Consider the following 19,183-nt stretch of genomic DNA (forward strand, 5'->3'; position numbering starts at 1 on the left):
TGAAATTGCTGTTGATTCAGGGATAGGTTTTCAAATTTCAAACCTGGGTACCAATTTCATTGCTTAATAACTACAACTTAACAACAACAACTAGCAGGGTGCCAAAAAGTATATATTGACAACATGGGACTTGTGCATTTCTGAGACAGGTTCACTCCTGCTCAGTCTCTCGAACTGTAATACTACCATTTTGATGAAAACATATAAACAATTCTCAGAAATGTTTCTTCACGCCATTTTGTAAAACATGTATAGTGTTCCTATGAGTAACTGAAATAAAACGCCAATACAAAACTGCTGCTAGAATCAAGAAAAGCTCAACATCTCACTCACTTATTATAACCATATATTTGTTTTTAATTTAGTGACAAATGTAAAGAGCAAAGTCTTTCTCAGGATGGAGTCACTGGTAACTGGTAACTGCATGCAAAATTCCTGCAGGAGTAGATAAATATACAGGCTGTTAAAACAGTAATACAAAAGCTGCCTGTATTTTTGTGATGGTCAAAGAAATGATTTTGTTAGCTTTTTGCATTTAGAATGTAACATCTCCCTAAACAGATGAAAGCAGTTTATATAAAATCGGTGCCCTGAAACTTATTCAAGTAGAGTAACAGTTTACAGTTAGAGCAAGCATGTTATACTAATATAATACGTTCATATTGTTTTGTGCGATTGTCTTTTTCCACATGAACCTATCATAAACCAAGAAACACCAGAGCCCTTAGCCATTTACAAAATGCTGAATCTGATTGTAAAGACATTCAAGAGCCATGTCATATTAGTGTCCTGAACTACAGAAAATCATGGTCTTTGAATACTTTATTCTAATAAAGTATTTAGTATAGGAGCATAGCAAAAATTACACTGAAAACAATGTCAATTCTAGATGGAAAGCATGATAAAATTATTGTAGAGGCAGAGTCTCTCAGTGCCTCAATGATACAGACCCTCTTCAGAGCACTGGCTGAGCTCTGTGGTCTTTTGGTACAACAGTGACTCCAGAGACTTCTTGAACACCTGCAGACTTGCAGTGATGTCGATAAGAGACGCAATGTTTCTTGAACTGGTGCTGTTTCTCCTCTAATGCACCACAGTGCTTGAAGCATGCTACAGGACAGGCTTGACACTGAACCTTGTTCAGCAGTTCTCATTTTTGCCTGTAGAGTTACATATATTGTAGTTGGAAAAGTGAGATGTAAGAATGACTGTTGTCAACTGTGAGTACACAATACAAACAGCTGGAGATGTTATTTAAAAAGAGAATGATACGCAAATTTAAAAGGGTAAAGCAGAGTTTTAGGTTTAACAAGCTAAAGATTACAAGGTTCACACTGACGTTTAAGACATCAGTTCATTCACACTGTTCCTGAGTTTACGACTAGGGGGCAGGAGTCATATTGAACACTATACAGTAGGTCGTGGGTAAGGAATGCAAGGAAGACAAGGTTATTGCACTCCCTCCTGGAAATGGTAATGATTTCCAGGAACAGTGTACTGAATTCCAATTGGGAAAGGCTGTGAAATAGTGGGCATAACTTTGATATTCGGTTAAAGCCTTCCGGCAATTTTACATGGAATTCCTTTACAATGCCCACTACCCTTGTGCTCGGCAGTGCAGACCATTAATCACACACAACCCTGTCAGGGGTGCAGCTCTTAAATAAGGGTGTTGATGTAATGCTTATGTTTCTCAGTCAAGGTCTCTTGGTTTTTGAAAGAGAAACACACACCGCTCTACAAGTGGATAGCTGGGAAACTGTTGTTAATACTGAGAAGTTTCTCTCCCCTGTTTTCATGAGGAGTTCATAACACAGCATACAAACCCTGTAAAACTATTTCAAAGGTGCACCCGCTCCTAATTTATTGATCCCACGATCAAGTCCAAATATAGTGCTGCAGGCAAGCCTGGTTAACTACAGTAGCTGCAGTGTGTGCTATTTAATTATGGAAAGAATGCCAATTCAAATCACTCAGTGGCAGGGCTGAAAGCACTGAGTTTGCTGGCTTAAACTATTAATAATAATAATAAACTTTATTTTATATAGCGCCTTTAAAGGTGGCTTCTCAAAGCGATTAATTAAATTAATTGTGAATTCACTATTGGTGCTTAAAGCACGATGCACAGCTAAAAAGAAACAAAGCCTAAAGGTTTTTTTATTCTATAAAAATCTTTCGTATGTGAACCAGGATGCCTTATCGAGCTAAGTTAATGAAGCGCTGCTGGGGTTGGGTGATGTTTAATATACATTTTTTCGGCATTGGAACTAAGCATTTAATTGATAGAAGTTTAGTGGAAGTTTAACCACCTAATGGCTTTCAAATATATATTTTTTACTATTTGTTCCATTTTATTCAGTGATTTAATAAGTACAGTAAATGTAATCACCCTCCTCACATCTTAAGTATTGTTGCTGCTTTGTGAAGAATATGCGTGTTTGTGTCTGGACCTGAATCAGGATATCCTGATTACACACCAGTAAAACTAACGGAAGGCAAGACCCCCTGCTTTGATTATGAAGCCCTTTTAGTAGACTCCAAACTTTTCAATATGCCATTGTTTTATCTGTAAATGTATGTTCTGTCCTCAGAAGGATTTGCTTTAATTGCATCATTAATAAAACACGATTGATCTGTCATGCGCTAACATTTCAATGTATTCACGAGCTGTGTTGAATCCTGCACTAACGAGCGTGAGGCTCACATTTCTTTATAAGGTACCTGAGGGCCTAATGAGTAGAAAGCTCAATGAAATTTGTCTGTTTACTGCTACATACTGGTAACTGGTGTCATTAGGAGCTTTCAGGGGTCAAATGGTCATTCAGAAAAGGAGTTTTGAGGAGTGAATGAGGAGTTATAGTACAAATGTACCTGTCTACCGAAAGGGGGAGTAGGCAACTGTAGACCAGTAAGTCTTAGCTTTATTATATGGAAAGTTACTAATTAGATTAAATAGTGTGAAACTGGAAAATTATTTGTATTGGTATGGCAAAGGTTTCAGTCAGGAAAATCAATTTATTTTTAGGAACGGTCAAAGAAACAGAAGCACTTAAGGAAATAAAAAAACTGTTTAAAACTGAGCATATACATGACCACATTTAATGTAGACAGGTCCAAAGTAAGATATGCAGACAGTAAATTATCCTGTATAAATAACAGATGAGTGCCACTGACCTAGAACAAACAATCTGTAAGAGGAGTTTATATTGACTCATATACACTGCTTACAATGATTATTGACACTCATTGTCATCTTCTAATCAAGACAACTTGAAGACACAATAAAAACAGCCAACAATATGGGATCAATAAAAATGTAATCTAACTCTAATTTAGCCTTTTAAGGACTAAGATCATATAAACATGCTCCAGTTTAAGTGCAATCTGGAACCAAGATCCCACATTTATGATCCTCAAATGCACCTCAAGTTTGGTCTTACTGGACCTCCGTACGTCATGGTAAAGGTTTAAAACATGAATGTAGGGGATGCCTCATGTGATATCACTGAATAAGTTCACAAATGAACAGATGAAAAGGGAAGAAAAAAGGTCTCTTTGTAATTCATCCAAACATCATTACATTCACAAAAAATAAAACATTCTGTAGGTGGAGGATAGGGCCTTGGGGTCAAAGAATGTGTCTTTTCATGTTTTTGAAAATACAAATAAAAATACTCCATCATCACATCACTTTCGAAAACTCCTTTTCCAATTCATGGTCCCCATGGTGCAGAGCCTATGCTGGGAAAAACAAGGCACATGGAGAGATACACCCTGGATGGGACTTCAGACCATCACAGGGCAGACACACATATTAATAATAATAATAATAATAATTGCTTACACTTCTATAGCGCTTTTCTGGACACTCCACTCAAAGCGCTTTACAGGTAATGGGGACTCCCCTCCACCACCACCAATGTGCAGCATCCACCTGGATGATGCGACGGCAGCCATAGTGCGCCAGAACGCTCACCACACATCAGCTATCAGTGGGGAGGAGAGCAGAGTAATGTAGCCAATTCATAGAGGGGGATTATTAGGAGGCCATGATTAGTAAGGGCCAATTGGAAATTTGGCCAGGACACCGGGGTTACACCCCTACTCTTTTCGAGAAGCGCCCTGGGATTTTTAATGACCACAGAGAGTCAGGACCTCGGTTTTACGTCTCATCCGAAGGACGGCGCCTGTTTACAGTATAGTGTCCCCGTCACTATACTGGGGCATTAGGACCCACATGGACCGCAGGGTGAGCGCCCCCTGCTGGCCCCACTAACACCTCTTCCAGCAGCAACCTTAGTTTTTCCCAGGAGGTCTCCCATCCAGGTACTGACCAGGCTCACACCTGCTTAGCTTCAGTGGGTTGCCAGTTGTGAGTTGCAGGGTGATATGGCTGCTGGCATATTCACACCAGGACCGATTTTACAGATAGTCTTCGGACTATGAGAGGAAACCAGAGCACACAAACGCTGGAAAAACATGCAAACTCCACCGAAATTTTATTTTTTCAAAGGAAGAGAGTCTAATATACCTGATCCTGGGGTGTGTCATATTGAAAGTGCTTAAGGGATTACAGTAGGATAATACAATACATTAGTTAGACCTCACTGAGTAGACTGCACAATTGTGGTCGCTACACTAAGAAAAGAACATCTCTGTCCTAAAAAGAGTTTAAATAAGAGCACCCAGAATAATAAGTCTAAAGAGAATGTCGTCCACAGGCAACATAAAGCACACCACTCATTAGGGGAGTCTTCAATAGAGGACATTACAAGGCGATACAACTATTCAAAGCCCTGAAAAGTATTGACAAATCAACTCAATGGATTACCTCATACTTTCAGTGAAACAAAAGCACCTGCACACATCTGCAAATAACAAAGTACATTTTTAACTCAGAACAGGAGGCATTTCATAGCTAAAAAGCCTTGAGGCTGAAGCTGATTCTCAGGAACCTTCAAGATATGACTGATGTCATTTTTATAAGTAACCAAACAAGTTTGATGACTCCAATGACCTCCTCTCACCCTTTCCTGGGCTCTTAGCAAACAAAATTCCTTGGTTATTTTAACAAATAGAACTGAATAATTAGCACAATGCTTATTTCTCTACGTGTTTCTTAGTTCTTCATGTACAGTACGCGATACAGCTCTTGCACATTTTTAGAACATTCTTCATCCACTCAGATCTTCACATTTGTTTGTGTTTTCACACATGGGTAAGCCTCCTGTTGAGTTGTGTTTTCTCTTATCAGTGGGTTTTAAAGGATTACAGAGGAGAAAACCATCTCAATCAAGCCCTGGCTGAAAGAAATACTCCACAGTTTCCAGCTAGGAGTAAGATCTAAGTGACCTTTAAAACATACCCTAAACCCACATTCCTAACCACTGTAGCAGACAAACACAAATCTCACAGATCTCTTCATATAAAAGAGTTTATCTAGATGGGCTTGCCAGCTACCATAGTATAGAATAGACAAGCATTCCAACAGCCTGTACTTTAAAAGAGATTCTTTTATTGAATCAGCTGCTCCATCACCCAGATAACCTGAATGTGTTCTAGATGTCTTTCCCATATTTAAACTATGTGACTTTAAGGTTAGCATCATCAGCATATCTATGCAGTCTTCCCCCAAGCTTGTTTAGAACTACAAAGAAAATCCAGGAGGTGTGATCTACTGGGTATTTGTAATAAGTTTTTTTTTAAATAATGCATAATCTCTTTTCGAATCAATGTTGATCGTTTATGTCCCATTGCACAGTTCAATTTATAAGATGCTGACCCCTTTAGATAAAATAATTTTTAAATGAGATTTTGAGCTATATTATTTTGAGTATTTCTATACTGACACACTGACAAGAAGTCAAATTAATTTTAATCATATTGCTTTTCTGCTTTATCAGCTAACAAAACTGAAAAGAGATCAAACTAAAGTCCTATAGTAATCTTATCTCTCTTTATCATGACATTGCACATTTACTCACATTGCACATTTCTGTATTACGTAAAGTCATATATTACTTATTTACAAAATCAAGTAGAGCCATTAACAATGCATTAGAATAAAAGTTATCAATGTGTCACAATGTTTACCATGACTTGGCTCTGTAACCTATATGTGAGTTCCAGAAGATCAATACAGTTGCGTCATTAAGACACCAGTTTACAATTAAGCACTGAATTACAATCTCAATTTCTTACTGAAATCATCGATTAGTTGTACTATTACTACAAATTACATGCATTTGCACCTTGATTACCAGAGTTGTGCACATATTTGTTGGGGTATTTAATCAGATTGTTTGTAACATGTGCGATTCAATAGTATTTCACAGATCATAAATAATAAATATATTATTTGTAAATAGAAGATAATTTTAAAATTATATTAAAGAGATTTCTCCTTTCCATCTTTTCAAGTTAAATTATGGAAAATTCTTATGTTTTAAACCAAAATTCATTCAAAGATTCCACTCCTATTTTCCTTTCCATATCACTGGTTCAGGAACTAAGACTGGGGCTTTCACATCAAAGCTAGACACTTTTTGTGGGTCAATTATGCTCACTGCCTTCAGAAAGGTGTGAGCTAATTGAGTAAAGGGTGGTTTCTTTTTGCATTATTCTGGGTTGTAAAACTAGTAATTTTTCATAAACTTTATGAAAGACTTTATCACTTTGTTCACTGGGATATCTGAGGACCTCTTGTACCTACAGTATGTTCAGGATTCATTCTTATACAGGCTTATTGTGCATTTGGTGGATTCTAACTTTACTGGTTGCAAACCCCTGTATCAGATCCACCAGTCTCTTGCCATGCGTCACAGTCAAGGAGACCTGAGGTTTGAAACCCGAAGTTTCACAATATTTTATAGTACTTTCTGGAGCTCCTTAAATACCACAGGATTTGGTGGAAATATGTTTACTTCCTTTTCTAGAAAGACTAGGTAAAATACAGCAGGAGAACAGCAAGTGACTCAACATGTGTATATGGTTCAAGTGGCAGCTTTGTGATACAGGCTTCCTGATCAATTGCATCTCTCAAAATGGCCTTGAACATCTAGCATCATGCATGGACAACACTTTAAACATTCTCTACAGTTATGATCTGTGTGGCTGCTTTCAGTAAGCAATTGTCCCAGATATGAATGGCAAGAGACATGCCATTAATATGTGAGAGGACTGTAAGACAAATATTCCAAAATAGCAACTTGAAGAATGCCTCGATGATGTAACTGTCATGATCAGAGACAAATTCAGTTATGCTATCAAATTCCACTTCAAGTGCTGGTAAACATTTTATAATTTCCTGCACTGAAACCCATTTAGAAATCTTCAGCAGTTTTTTATGGCTAAACAAACTATGCACAACTGTTTAGTGTACTTACTGTTTTCTGGTACAGTTGAGGGCTGGGCTGGCTGGAGGGCTGGGATCTGAAAAGATCATGAGAAGGGCAGTTTGTTAGAGCAGGGGCAGCTTCACAGGGTGTAATATCATTGTACTTACATTATGATGCAGCAATCAGAGACTAAAGGCTGGATCCAGATGCAGGCAATGGCGAGAACTCTGTCAGGGGAGAAGCACCAGCAGCAGGTGATCAGCAGCAAGGGTGAGGGAGAAGCAGGTGAAAACAAAACAAAGTCCCGAACCGCAATCCGAACGCAGGCAGAGGGTTGAAACAGGAGAGCACAGACTAAAGTACCAAAGGGAGACCTGTAGACAGAACTCAAGGAGTACAAGCAAGTCCAAGGCCAGGGACACTCAGCAAGCAGTGCAGGGGAAATCCAGGAATCCTAGGTCAAGCAAACACGGTCAGAGCACAAGAGTAAGTACAATGAGGACAATGAGACAAGCAATGACTGAGCTCCCAGGCAATGCACAGGGGGATTATAAAGAGCCCAGAGTTCCATGCGCGCGGGTGGGACGGCTCTTCCACCACAACGGGTGGTGATGAAGAGGTCCTGATGGAACGCCGAGGCCTTTGGTGAGAGCAGGTATGGCACAGGGACACTGAAAGCTGTGAGGTCCCGTGTCCTGCAAGGCTCATAGTTCAAATCTTGTCTGTGCGATTGACTCGTCACACGTAAGCATCACTATTTAAGTGATTCCACTCCTGAATTTCTTAGCATACTATTTAAATATTTGTCTCTGAGATTCAGTTTGGACAGAGGGGTCTTTGAAATCAATTTCTGTTTAATGTTTGATGTTGCGATTTGTTAGAGGTTGTTGACAGGAGGACATTGAGGTTGTTGCTATTTTTCAGGACACTTAGCTACATGTAACTGTACTGCTAATTACAAAAGCTAACATTTATATTATAACATCAACATAATGGTGTCATCAAATGTTTGACATGCCAATGATCAGATGTACAGTATTACTTATTACAGCTATATTTTCCAGAGGCTCTAGTTTTAGCATTGAAGTATTTACTCAAAAGACAATTTATAAATGGGATCACTTTGATTACTGATATATATGTATATGCTAATTAGGTTTATTCCAGGCTGAAAGGAAAAGAAATACAACATTCCAGCTGTAGAGACTTCTTCAAACCTTTACAGTTCTTATGCAGCCTATGCATGCTGACACAGCTACTTGAACTTCTATATGCTAATTAGCCAACTGCAGTTTTATTTTCAAAATAATGGCCCAGTGATATTTGCTTTAGCTCTGTCAGTACTTGCAAGGCATAAAGCTTACTGAAAGGATGGTTTTACTCCTAATCACTAATGCACACTGCCGGATTGCAACATGCTTGAGACGGAAGCACTAATTGAAATCGGAAACATGGAAAATTACTCAAGAAAATTAACGTGGTATGACAGGGTCACTTATGGATGTGAAACCTGAACCAATAGTACAAACAGGTGGGAATCTCCAGTACTGTTAAAGCATGTTTGAATGTGCTAAACACAGAAATACAAAACAAAGCCTCTGCCTTTGCAGAAGTCTGTTGAAGCTTAGGCGTGCATGCCTGAGACACTGCAGAAAGAGCTCTGCTCTGATAATGATCATCCTTAGTGGTGCAGTGACCACTTCAGAATTTCAGTCAACATATTGCTCTAGCAGATGGCAGTGTGGCACAGTGGTTAGCATTGCTGCATCATAGTGCTGGGGCCTTCTCTGTGTGTTTGTATACCTTAAGTGGCTTCTGAGAAGACTGACTGTGAGTGTGTGTGTTTGTGACGTTGTGTGCCCTGCAATAACGGGTCATTGCGTAATGGGGTGCAAAGTACACAGACGCAGAGGGAGCAGGCTGTGTTGGCGGCAATCACCTCTGACGGTTAGCTGAGCGCTGGCACTAGTCTGCCCGGCCAGGTTGGTCAGCACACAGGTGTAAACGCCCTGGTCCTTGCTGCTTGCCTTCCGCAGCTCCAGCACATAGTACCCAGCCAAGTGGAAATCCTGGGCCGCGGCGCTGGCATCCAGCGGCGCAGAGTCCTGCAAAGAGGAGAGACACAGCCACGAGATTGCACGTATGCGAACAACGAGTGCACTGCAGCACTCAGTCTGAACTCGAACACAAATGCTAACGGCTATTAATATTTCTGCTGAATCTTACAGGTACATCAAGTTTTGTAACTGAGAAATTCAGATCTACAGCAAGCTTACTGTACATGTACGTCAGTTGCTGCTTTGTTGCATTTTATCCATGTCCCTGTTTTACTGATTGATCTCAACAATTCTCTGCTGTGCTTTCGCTCGTCTTAACAAATATTCCAACCCTAACAAGTGGCTTGTAAGGAAAGGTTTTTTATAACTGTCCAAGGTGCAATTTCACATCAGTGCTGCACTGGTTGTACTTGTACTTTTTGTAACAGATTGCTCCTAATTTTGATTCCATCTTCAACCTTTCCATACATAAGTAAAACTACTGATGACAAATAGATTTATTTTTCCATTTGGTTACCATTTGATATCTATATGATTCCTTTATTCATTTATAATGTGTGTATTTAAAATTTGGAAGAGAACTTTCTCCCCAGTTTCTGTATAACCAAACAGTCATGAACCTGGCTTGATTCTGGCACCAACTCATGATGGCTGAGAACACTGCAAAAGCTTTCCTCCCCAACATTTGAACAGAGCCCCGTGCTCCATTTTTCACACCCAGTACACCTAGTAAAAGGCTTTATTGTTCATACGTGGCGATTTCTGAACATATAGAGTAAAATCCCAAAGGCTGTGAGTGCATCAGGCTCCTCTGACCTTTCAGCTCCCTGCTTGTTTCAATCTGTCTCAGTCCCCTTTGTTCGCCCACCTCCTATAAAACCCTCGTCCACGAGATATGGCCTCCGAGCTATCAGATATACAGTAGGCTTGTTACATACCAAGCAATTGGGCAGGAATTCAAAACAGGAAAGGCTAGAATGGGGGGGGTTAAGAAATCCTCAGAAATGTGAACTGTTCCCATATTTAGGGGACGGCAACTGCACTGCGTGACTGAGAACAATGAAGGGAAGTTATTTTGTGGTCCATGTACTTACTAGCGTAGGGGTAAGAGCCAAATCATTGAATGTGCACCGAACCCTTGAATTACTCAAGTACTGGAAACAACCATGCTAGTCATCTTACAATATAACTGTCTCTGAGCCTCATATTATTCCAACAGACCACAATCATGACACAATATTTAAAATACTTGTACAACAATATATCACCTTTCACGCATTAAAAAATAATGTGACCTGCTGTGCTCTAATTAGACATTCTGTTATACAGTATGTATTTATTAATTGTTTGAATGACCAATAGACTAATCAATTATCAGAATCATTCAAAATCAGGAAATCATTTTAACTGTTTTCTTTTACACCCTTAAACATGCCCTGTCAGAACATCTGCTTCCTTCACATTGCAAGCACATAGCTCCAGCACCCACAGATGTAGCAGATGGAGGACTGACACAGCTCTCACTGACAACACTGCCAGCTCAAATTTTGTTTGGGCTCCACTTTGAAGTCCTAATTGGAACACAACTGACAGCAGTAAAAGTGTGGATAACATTTATTATTCACCTCTGCACTTTTCAGTTATGCTTCCTTTACCATTGACATAATCCTGCTACAGTTGCAATATTAATAACAGCAATATTAAATGCTTATTCAAGAAATATTGCAATATACTTTATATAATTTTGCAGTGTTGAAGTTCATACAATTTGTCTGAACTTCAAGATTCATACAAACCTGAAACAATAAAAGGGTCTTGTATTGTATTGTATTGTATTGTCTACAACACAATACATAAGTTATAATCACATTGCTTTAAAACTCTATTAGACTGCAATAATCTATGACAAATCAGGCTCATAAATGATAAGGTGTGCAGAACCAATATGATTCCCCTCTGTAAACATCTGGTAAAGTGATCAGTGTTGCACACTTCAACACAGCCTGTGACTTCCAATGAGATTCCATCCAGTTTCAGAAAGCTGCTTTTTACTGGTGAAGAACTGTAGCTATCTTTAAAACATAGCATGCAAGCTGAAACTGGGTCCTGGGTGGGATACAGGTCCTTCACAGTACAAGGACACACAGACAGATCAACCCAACCAGCGTGACTTTTGAAGGCTGAGCTCCCAAAGAAAACTTGCACAAAGACAGGAAGACCACTCAAACTCCCCACAGAAAGCACCCCAGCCTGAAATCGAATCTGGTGTACTGTGTTTGAGATGAACTGAGCACCTCATTCCTATAAAGAGAACATTTTATTTTTGGTGCGTTAAAAACAAATGGTTTTTATTCTTAAATGTCTCTGGAGCCCAGAACTGTCATTAATGGAATATGTAAACTATTACATGCCACCCTTGACAAATAACCTCTGGTCAGAGGCCAAGCATCCATCTTAATGCTCTATTCTACTCATTCGGGCTCTGATAATAATCTGCTAAATGAGCAGCTAACATTTTTCAAACACAAGTAGGGGATCTGACGGTTTCCTGTGGTGTTGTCCTTGTTCTAAGGTTTGCCATTTCCCAGGCTAACTTGCTAACCTTGGCCTGGTTCACTTTGCAATCTTGCCTCCTCACAGTCCACACTCCATGGTGGTCTTTCCCACCGACACGGTTTTCTCCTGTTTGCCCTTGCAGCTGCCTGGTTGTAAGTGGCAAGATGAATATTTTGATTTTAGAGTGTGAACTGAATCCTATATTGTATATAGTACATACTGTACACAGGTGTGCTGCTGTGTTTTCAACAGGAAAGCAATGTTCTTTTCTTAACATTTATTCATGTGCTTGAGCTCATTCTGGTTTTACTTCTTGTCCTTTCTGCACAATGCTTTTCGCGGACGGCACCCAGAGGCAGACACCTTGAGCCAGGTGACGTGGGGCGCAGGCCGCCCGGTGACCCTGGTCCGGAAGCTGACAGTCTCGCCCGCCCTCACGGTCTGGCTGCAGGGCTTGGTGACAAAGCGTGGGTGGCTCTCCCCCCAGCTGCGGACCCGCCTGTGGACACACGGAGAGGACGGCAATCACTTACACAGACAGCCATTCCCAGACAGGATGCGTGCTCCCGTGTGGAACTTCCTGCCATTCCAGCATCGCATCGCCTCGGAATATCACAGCGCGGGTCGTAGTAAGGGGAGGGGAAGCATGGGGCAGCCGTGCAGTGCTTAGGCCCTGGTTCAATTCCTGGGGTGCCGGCTGTGTGGGGGGTTCTATGTTCTCCCCAGATTTATGTGGGTGTCCTCTGGAGGCTTCGGTTTCCTTCCACGGTCCAAAGACATGCTAGTAAGTTAACTGACTTCTGAAGTAACTGGCCGTGGTGTGTCCAGGGTGTATTAGGAAGTCGATGGGTGGATGTGAGGGTAAGTATGTCTGGTTATTTTCTAGCAGTTGTGCACTTGGGGCACACAATGCGCTCTATTTGCAGACCAATGCAATACGGGATGGAAACATAAAAGTATTAACAAATCAATCTGCTGATACACTTAATAGGAGCCTATGCCAGTGGTGCCTCTAAACTACGGCTCCATGTTGATTCTGAAGAGTATTTCAACTTCCTGTGTCAATGGACAGGTCTGATGATCCATTCAGAGGTGGGTCTGAGAAAGCAGCTTGATTTCAGGCTGTGAAACTACTTTGGTGCTGTGACTTGGATTAAATTGGCTGCTGCAGATTTTAGAGCAGAGGTTCCTAACCTCCTGTTCGGGAAAGACAGGAAATATTTCTAAGTTATTGATCAATTAAATAAAGTGCTCAATTAAAGAAATATTGCAGGGGTGTCTAGTCCTCGTCCTGCAGGGATGTTGCGTCTGCTGGTTATCGAGGTGCTTTAGGCATTGGTAATGGAAGAGCTGGGACCAGCTGTGAAACTGGTCCATTTTAGACAGGAATGAGTTAATCTGTAGTGGAGTGAAAACGCACATACACACGGCTCTGTGGATGCAGGATTCGACGCCCTGTAATATTGTTTTCCTTTGTGCAAGATTTCCTCCTTCTGTAGAGGCAATGTAGACTAGGCCTGATGTAAACACTGCCATTATTTTACTGTGCGCATTTTCCTGATTGTGTTCAAAACACCAACAAACACAAACATTTGTGATTACTCATGAATGTACCCACTAAGGTTAAATGAAATGGGTGTAGTTGCTCTATTTTATATACTTATATGGGAAACGGTTATGCACTCAAAAACAAGTGAAACAATCTGAGCACAAGTTCCAGGAATCCTTAGAGGATGTTTCACAGACACGACAGATTCCCAAGGCATATATGGTACTAACGCCTTGGGACTCTAAACCGATTAAGGAACTAAGCCCAGAAAAAAGTTTTGTAGAATTGTTTTTTCCTGGATATTACAGTACTCTAAAGTAAAACATTTTCACACCCGCTGTTGACGATAAAAACAGGACCAAAACACTGCAGTAATTCAGACAAGAGATAAAAAACTTTTTAGATTTTGTAACACTTACAGAGATTTACTAAATCATTCTATTGCATCTGTAGTTTTCAGCTGGAAAGAAAATTAGTCATTTCAGATACTAAACAACAGGAGAAATACTCAAATTACTTAAAATCAGTAACACTCCAAGTGTTATTCTTGTTTATAAATTATGAAAGCAATACATATTCAAAGTATATAAAATTGTGCTATAGCATTAATGTACTTTAGTGTTTAGCAATTTTCTTGAGAAGAAAGATCTTGGTCAGAGTATCGAAATTCTAAAAGACAATGAGCACTGAAACACTTCTGAGAATTAGTATTTTGTTTAAAATTGGTTTAATTTAAGATGAATTTGTTAAAGTACTCAAAATACATATACTTAATACAAATGTAATATACAGACTGACAGAGGGGTGGTGAGGAAATGAATAGGTGTAGATCCATTTTCTAAGCACTGATTCCCCCTCCTGCTTCATTTAAGGATTCTACTTACTTTAGGCTACTCTGACTCCCACCTGGCAGCCTCAGCTGGTCTGAAAAGAAACAAACAATAGTTAAATAGAAGAGAAATAGTTGAGCATTGCTGCCTCACAGCGCAGGGACCTTAGGTTTCCTAGTTTCCTAGGAGTTTCCTCTGGATGCTCTGGTGTTCTCCCACAATCCAAGGACATCCTGGTAGGTTACTTGGAAAATTAAAAACTGTCCCTGATGCAAGTGTGTGAGTGTTTGTGTGTCTGCCCTGTGATGTACGGAGGTCCTGTACCCTGCCTTGAGGCCACTGCTTGCTGGGATAGGCTCTGGATCCCCACAACCCTGCACTGAATAAAATGATTAGAAAATGGATGGATGGATAGATGGATGATCTCTAAATTATTTCATTCACTATCTGCCTAATTGCTCACACCGGAATTATTCCACTTCTGCGGAAACTGGTGATCTAATGGTTCCCTACAAAGCCTGCAGGACGGGGGCAGGGGTGGACATCCCTGCGCTCTGCCCTCCCCCTGTGTACCAGCTCACACCTGAGCTCCAGCCGGACGGTGGTCTGCTCGGTGCCAGCGCAGTTGGTGATGTGGCAGAGGTATCGGCCGGCGCTCTCGGAGTTGACGTCCGTGACCGTGAACACATAGACCCCTTCGCCCATCCGCTGGAAGTGGAAGCACCCTCCCTCGGATACGGGCTCCCCGTCTCGGTACCAGAGCACCGTGGGCTCAGGGTCTCCTTTCACCTGTGTCCCAGACACACACGGGGTACAGAGGGTCGATGTTGACTTGACGTTTAAAAAGCTTAGACAAGATTACTCACCGGTCCTCCTGGACTTTCCCATGTTCAGAAAACACCCTCTCTTCATCCAAGGCAGAACTAAAGGGAGCTCCTGGGGTTAATTTTTAAAACCTTCTGTGGTCTTGTGTCAAAGTGTATCATTCCTGATTTAAAAAAAATACACTGGCCAGTGCTTTCTCATTCATTCTGGAATCATAACGTGACTGTTTGTGTGCTATTCCCCTTTGATGATCAAAGACATCCTCTGCATCGTAAACCAGGCTTTCACAATGGTTACAAAGAAAAGAAAGAAAGGCCATACTAGTGAAGACTCAACAACCATAATCCTATGTATAATTTAGTATTTTTCTCTTATATTTACCACGGTGGGACCTTTCAAGTTTTGTCTTTTTCCTCTTTTTTTGCTTTAAAGATTTTCAAGAGCACAAATACCTTTCAGAGCAATATGAAAATGTGTCTATATTTGACAGTTTAAAGAGAAATCGAAGGCAAATAATTAGAACCTTAAACAAACCGACCGGGACACAGGAAACAAGGGAAACTGGAAGTTACAACTGCTTTTTGATGGATGCCCAAGCAACAGTGAGTAAATCCACACCTGGGCGCCTCCTTGTGTACACCAAAGGAACTGCACACTGTCATTCGAGGCCGCTGCTCTCACAGTCACAAGGCTGTCAGATGAGCAGAACAATGTGCCAAGGCCGAGAGAGGCACAATCAGGCTGCTTTATAAAAGTATGCCCACTCGAACTTTGATTAATGTGATTTGAGCCCAGCGGAGCAGAAACAAAAGGCTGGGAAAACCAACAACTGCAAATGTGTTTGGTTTAGTACTATAAATCCTGTTGGAGTCATGGAAGGCAAGAGAGACCAGAGCTGCTCCTGTCAAGGGCTAGGAGGGATCTGTGCACTCCTCACTGGCAGGACTCAAATCCCAGACCCTGGCCGAGTCAGTGCCACGCGCAAACCAATGCCAATCCCGCAAATGTTTAGACCAATGTATTTTTTAAATATTCATATGAATTTCTTAAGAGAAAGGTGCAGAAAGTAGACAAACACCCCCTCTCACATTCCTACATACTAACAAATAAAAACCTTAATCAGGTTTCTACTAAAATCCTTTTGATTGGCTGCCTGAGAGATCCACAGTTTACAGACACGCTGACAGACTTGGCTGCTCCACATTCTCCCTGTGGCAGATCTACCTCCTCCCTTTAACACTATCGCTCACAACAGAAAAGGACAGCAATGACATGCGATTGAGAGTAATCAAATAATTTATTGACTGCCAGTGCATACCTAAGTTACTTTCAAACAACTGGACTCCAATTCTGTATACTTTTAGTAGCCACTGTAAGTGTCAGAAGTAAAAAGAGGGGTCTTCTATTCCTGAGCAGTACAGCCTAGTGATGAACATTAAATCACCCATCTCATAGAACAAATTAGATGTGATTAGTGCAACAGGTGACTTCTACATCAAGGGAGGTCAGATATTGATGACGGCAATTTTTCTAAATGATGATTTAGATAAATTGAACATAAATCATAATATGTTTCAACCATCAAGGTTAAGAATTCTTGTAACTAAAGGAAATTACTTGTTCAATTGATCAATTACTTTCAGCTGACTTTAATATAAAAAGAAACCGATCTAAGATGACCTATGAGACTAACTGGATTGCACACCAGGACCAGGGTTCGAGTCCAACAAGTTAGGACTGCAGGCTTTGAAGGTGGCTGTGTGCCAGTATCTTTTAATACAAGTCATTCTATTTTTGTGAAGCCTAGCCTGTTCTGCAGCTCCCCTAGCTCTGCCTCATTGCTTTGATGTCCAGTATCACTGCCAGTATCCCAGGGGACACAGAAACAGACCCTTCACATGGAACCCAACTCTGGATGGGAACAGGTCCAGTATTAGATCTGCAGGACCAATATATTCCTCCTAACACTGTTAGCAATTATGAATGCTGAAAATAAGGTCCCCATACAGGGTCCAAGTAGGCTTATTTCCCCACGTAGTAATAGGAAATCCAAATAGAAAAGGCTACCAAAAAAGAAACACAAGTCCTATTATCCAAAATCCAAGGGGCAGGCGATAGTCAAGACCGGGAGGAGACAACACAGCGAGGCAACCAATCCAAAAGCGCAAAGACAGGAACGTGCAAGAGTCAGGAAGTAAGGAACGGAACAAGCTATGGAAGAAAGGTATGCGCACTAAGAATCCGAAATGGTGAGCGATGGTCAGGGGAAAGAGGAGGGGTAAAGTAGTGACGGGAGTGAAAGGCGATGGGAAGATTAGTTGGCGTGAGCGTCTGAGTGGGTGCGCGTGGGAATGTCACGGCGTTTGTGAGCACGTGTGGAATGCATGACAGCTGTAGCAATAGACACCTGTGACTCCTAGACGAAGAGCATCTTTTAGTAGCATAAATAAAAAATCAGTTATTGTGATTCTGACAAGTAAGATTACTGAGAATGTAGAAAGAGACAAAGACAGAAGAATGGTCACTGTATAATTTGTACTGTATGAATCACTCATTCTGAATTTGTGTCTTGGAACAATAAGAATACTTAACAAGTGACAAATCTTCCTTTAATAACCTTATTGATAACCATTTTTTTCCAGATACAAAGTGTTGATACGCATACACAGTTCCTGCAACTGTAATTCCAAAACGAGCTAGAAACACGCATACTGCATACATTGTTTTTAGACGTTTGGTTATATTTTTGGCCATGACTCTAATGTTGCAACCTGAATTAAAACAGCTCTTTCTGAGCCTGTTTTCTCACATTTCCCAGCCCTTGGCAGAGAGGGAAGAGAGGCGCAACAATTTCTTCCTGTCCAGCGCGGTCTCTGCTCACCTTCACATAGAACGTCGCTGTATCTCCTTGGTGGACTGCCGAGTTTTGGGGTGGCAGCAGAAAGAAGGGAGCTTCAGACCGGCAGGCTGGTCTCTGACCCCTCCTGACCCCTGACATCGTCTAAGCCCTGGGACTTTGCTGGGAAGAGATGGTGAGCACGCAATTAGGCTCTGTCACTGGATAACTCGGGCCTCCTGTTGTTAGCCCATCGAGTCTGCACACTGTACCCTAGTTAAAAACACAGTAAACTGTAGTACAGGACCATAACAAACATGTTAATTGACGCAAGGACCGTGGTCATCAATCAGTTACAAGAGAATGGTAATCAATCGGTGTTGGGACAGCAGCCAATCACTCTTCTGTCTGATTGCGAGATTGAACTCATCAGTACCGCTTATCTGACCAGGGAGAGACAGTGCAAATCTCTAACAGCAAGTGAGAAGCAAATTAAAAAATATCAGCCACTGTTAAACATTAAAAACAACAGATTGAAAATAAATGATTCAATCAAAACTATTGCATTGTGCAACACAATTTTGAATCTGTAAGGGGCGAGATGTTAAAAATATTTCTTTCCTTTTAATGCATTAAAAGAGCTGTCCTGTGCCCAGGGTTTTTATCATTATTGGGCTGATGCCCCACGAGTGCAGCCCTCTAACCGAGCACTCCAGCTGAAAGGCCCGGGTTTGGCTGTATTGGGAATAAAGTCCTTTGAAGGACACAAGGACTCAGGACAGAAGAACAGAGACAGCAGAGACCAAAACAAGGCAACCAGAACTATCCATTTGTAGACGTACTGTACATGTTGACACTCTACTGTCTATCTGAATCTGAAAGGTTTTTTCACAGTAGTTTTTGGTTAAATGTATTTTTCACCAGGCAACGTGTTCATCTCGGCAATTATTTCAAACAGATCTTGTGAAATACATAGTTTAATATATACAGGGTACCAATCCTTGTCTGCCTGCTCCAGCAGGTGTTAAAGTATTTATAGATTTGCTATCTTAAAGAAATTAATATCTCTAATAGGGTATTGAAGTCTTTATGATAGTAAAATAATGTTGTAGTTGAGAATCATTAGAATATGACTACTTTATACAAAGTATATAAAGTGAAACTCACTAGAAGAAAATTTAGATTAGATAGAA

At 40.8% G+C, this 19,183-nt stretch overlaps 1 protein-coding gene across 4 annotated transcripts in view; it reads right to left on the reverse strand.

Annotated features, from left to right (window-relative positions):
- Nucleotides 1-19,183, reverse strand: part of mylk5 (myosin, light chain kinase 5) — a 61,825-nt gene that overhangs the window by 38,630 nt on the left and 4,012 nt on the right. For all 4 annotated transcript variants that reach the window (XM_088623174.1, XM_088623176.1, XM_088623175.1 and 1 more), the window contains exons 2-7: nt 18,036-18,173; nt 14,911-15,118; nt 14,384-14,423; nt 12,314-12,449; nt 9,277-9,442; nt 7,386-7,431 (exon numbers count right to left, since the gene is read on the reverse strand). In XM_088623174.1, coding sequence (XP_088479300.1) covers nt 7,386-7,431; nt 9,277-9,442; nt 12,314-12,449; nt 14,384-14,423; nt 14,911-15,118; nt 18,036-18,152 — 713 coding nt within the window. In that variant the 5' untranslated portion in view covers nt 18,153-18,173. The remainder of the gene's footprint in view (nt 1-7,385; nt 7,432-9,276; nt 9,443-12,313; nt 12,450-14,383; nt 14,424-14,910; nt 15,119-18,035; nt 18,174-19,183) is intronic.

Source organism: Lepisosteus platostomus, chromosome 28, assembly GCF_059453375.1.
Source record: "Lepisosteus platostomus isolate fLepPlt1 chromosome 28, fLepPlt1.hap1, whole genome shotgun sequence".
Taxonomy (NCBI): Eukaryota; Metazoa; Chordata; class Actinopteri; order Semionotiformes; family Lepisosteidae; genus Lepisosteus; species Lepisosteus platostomus.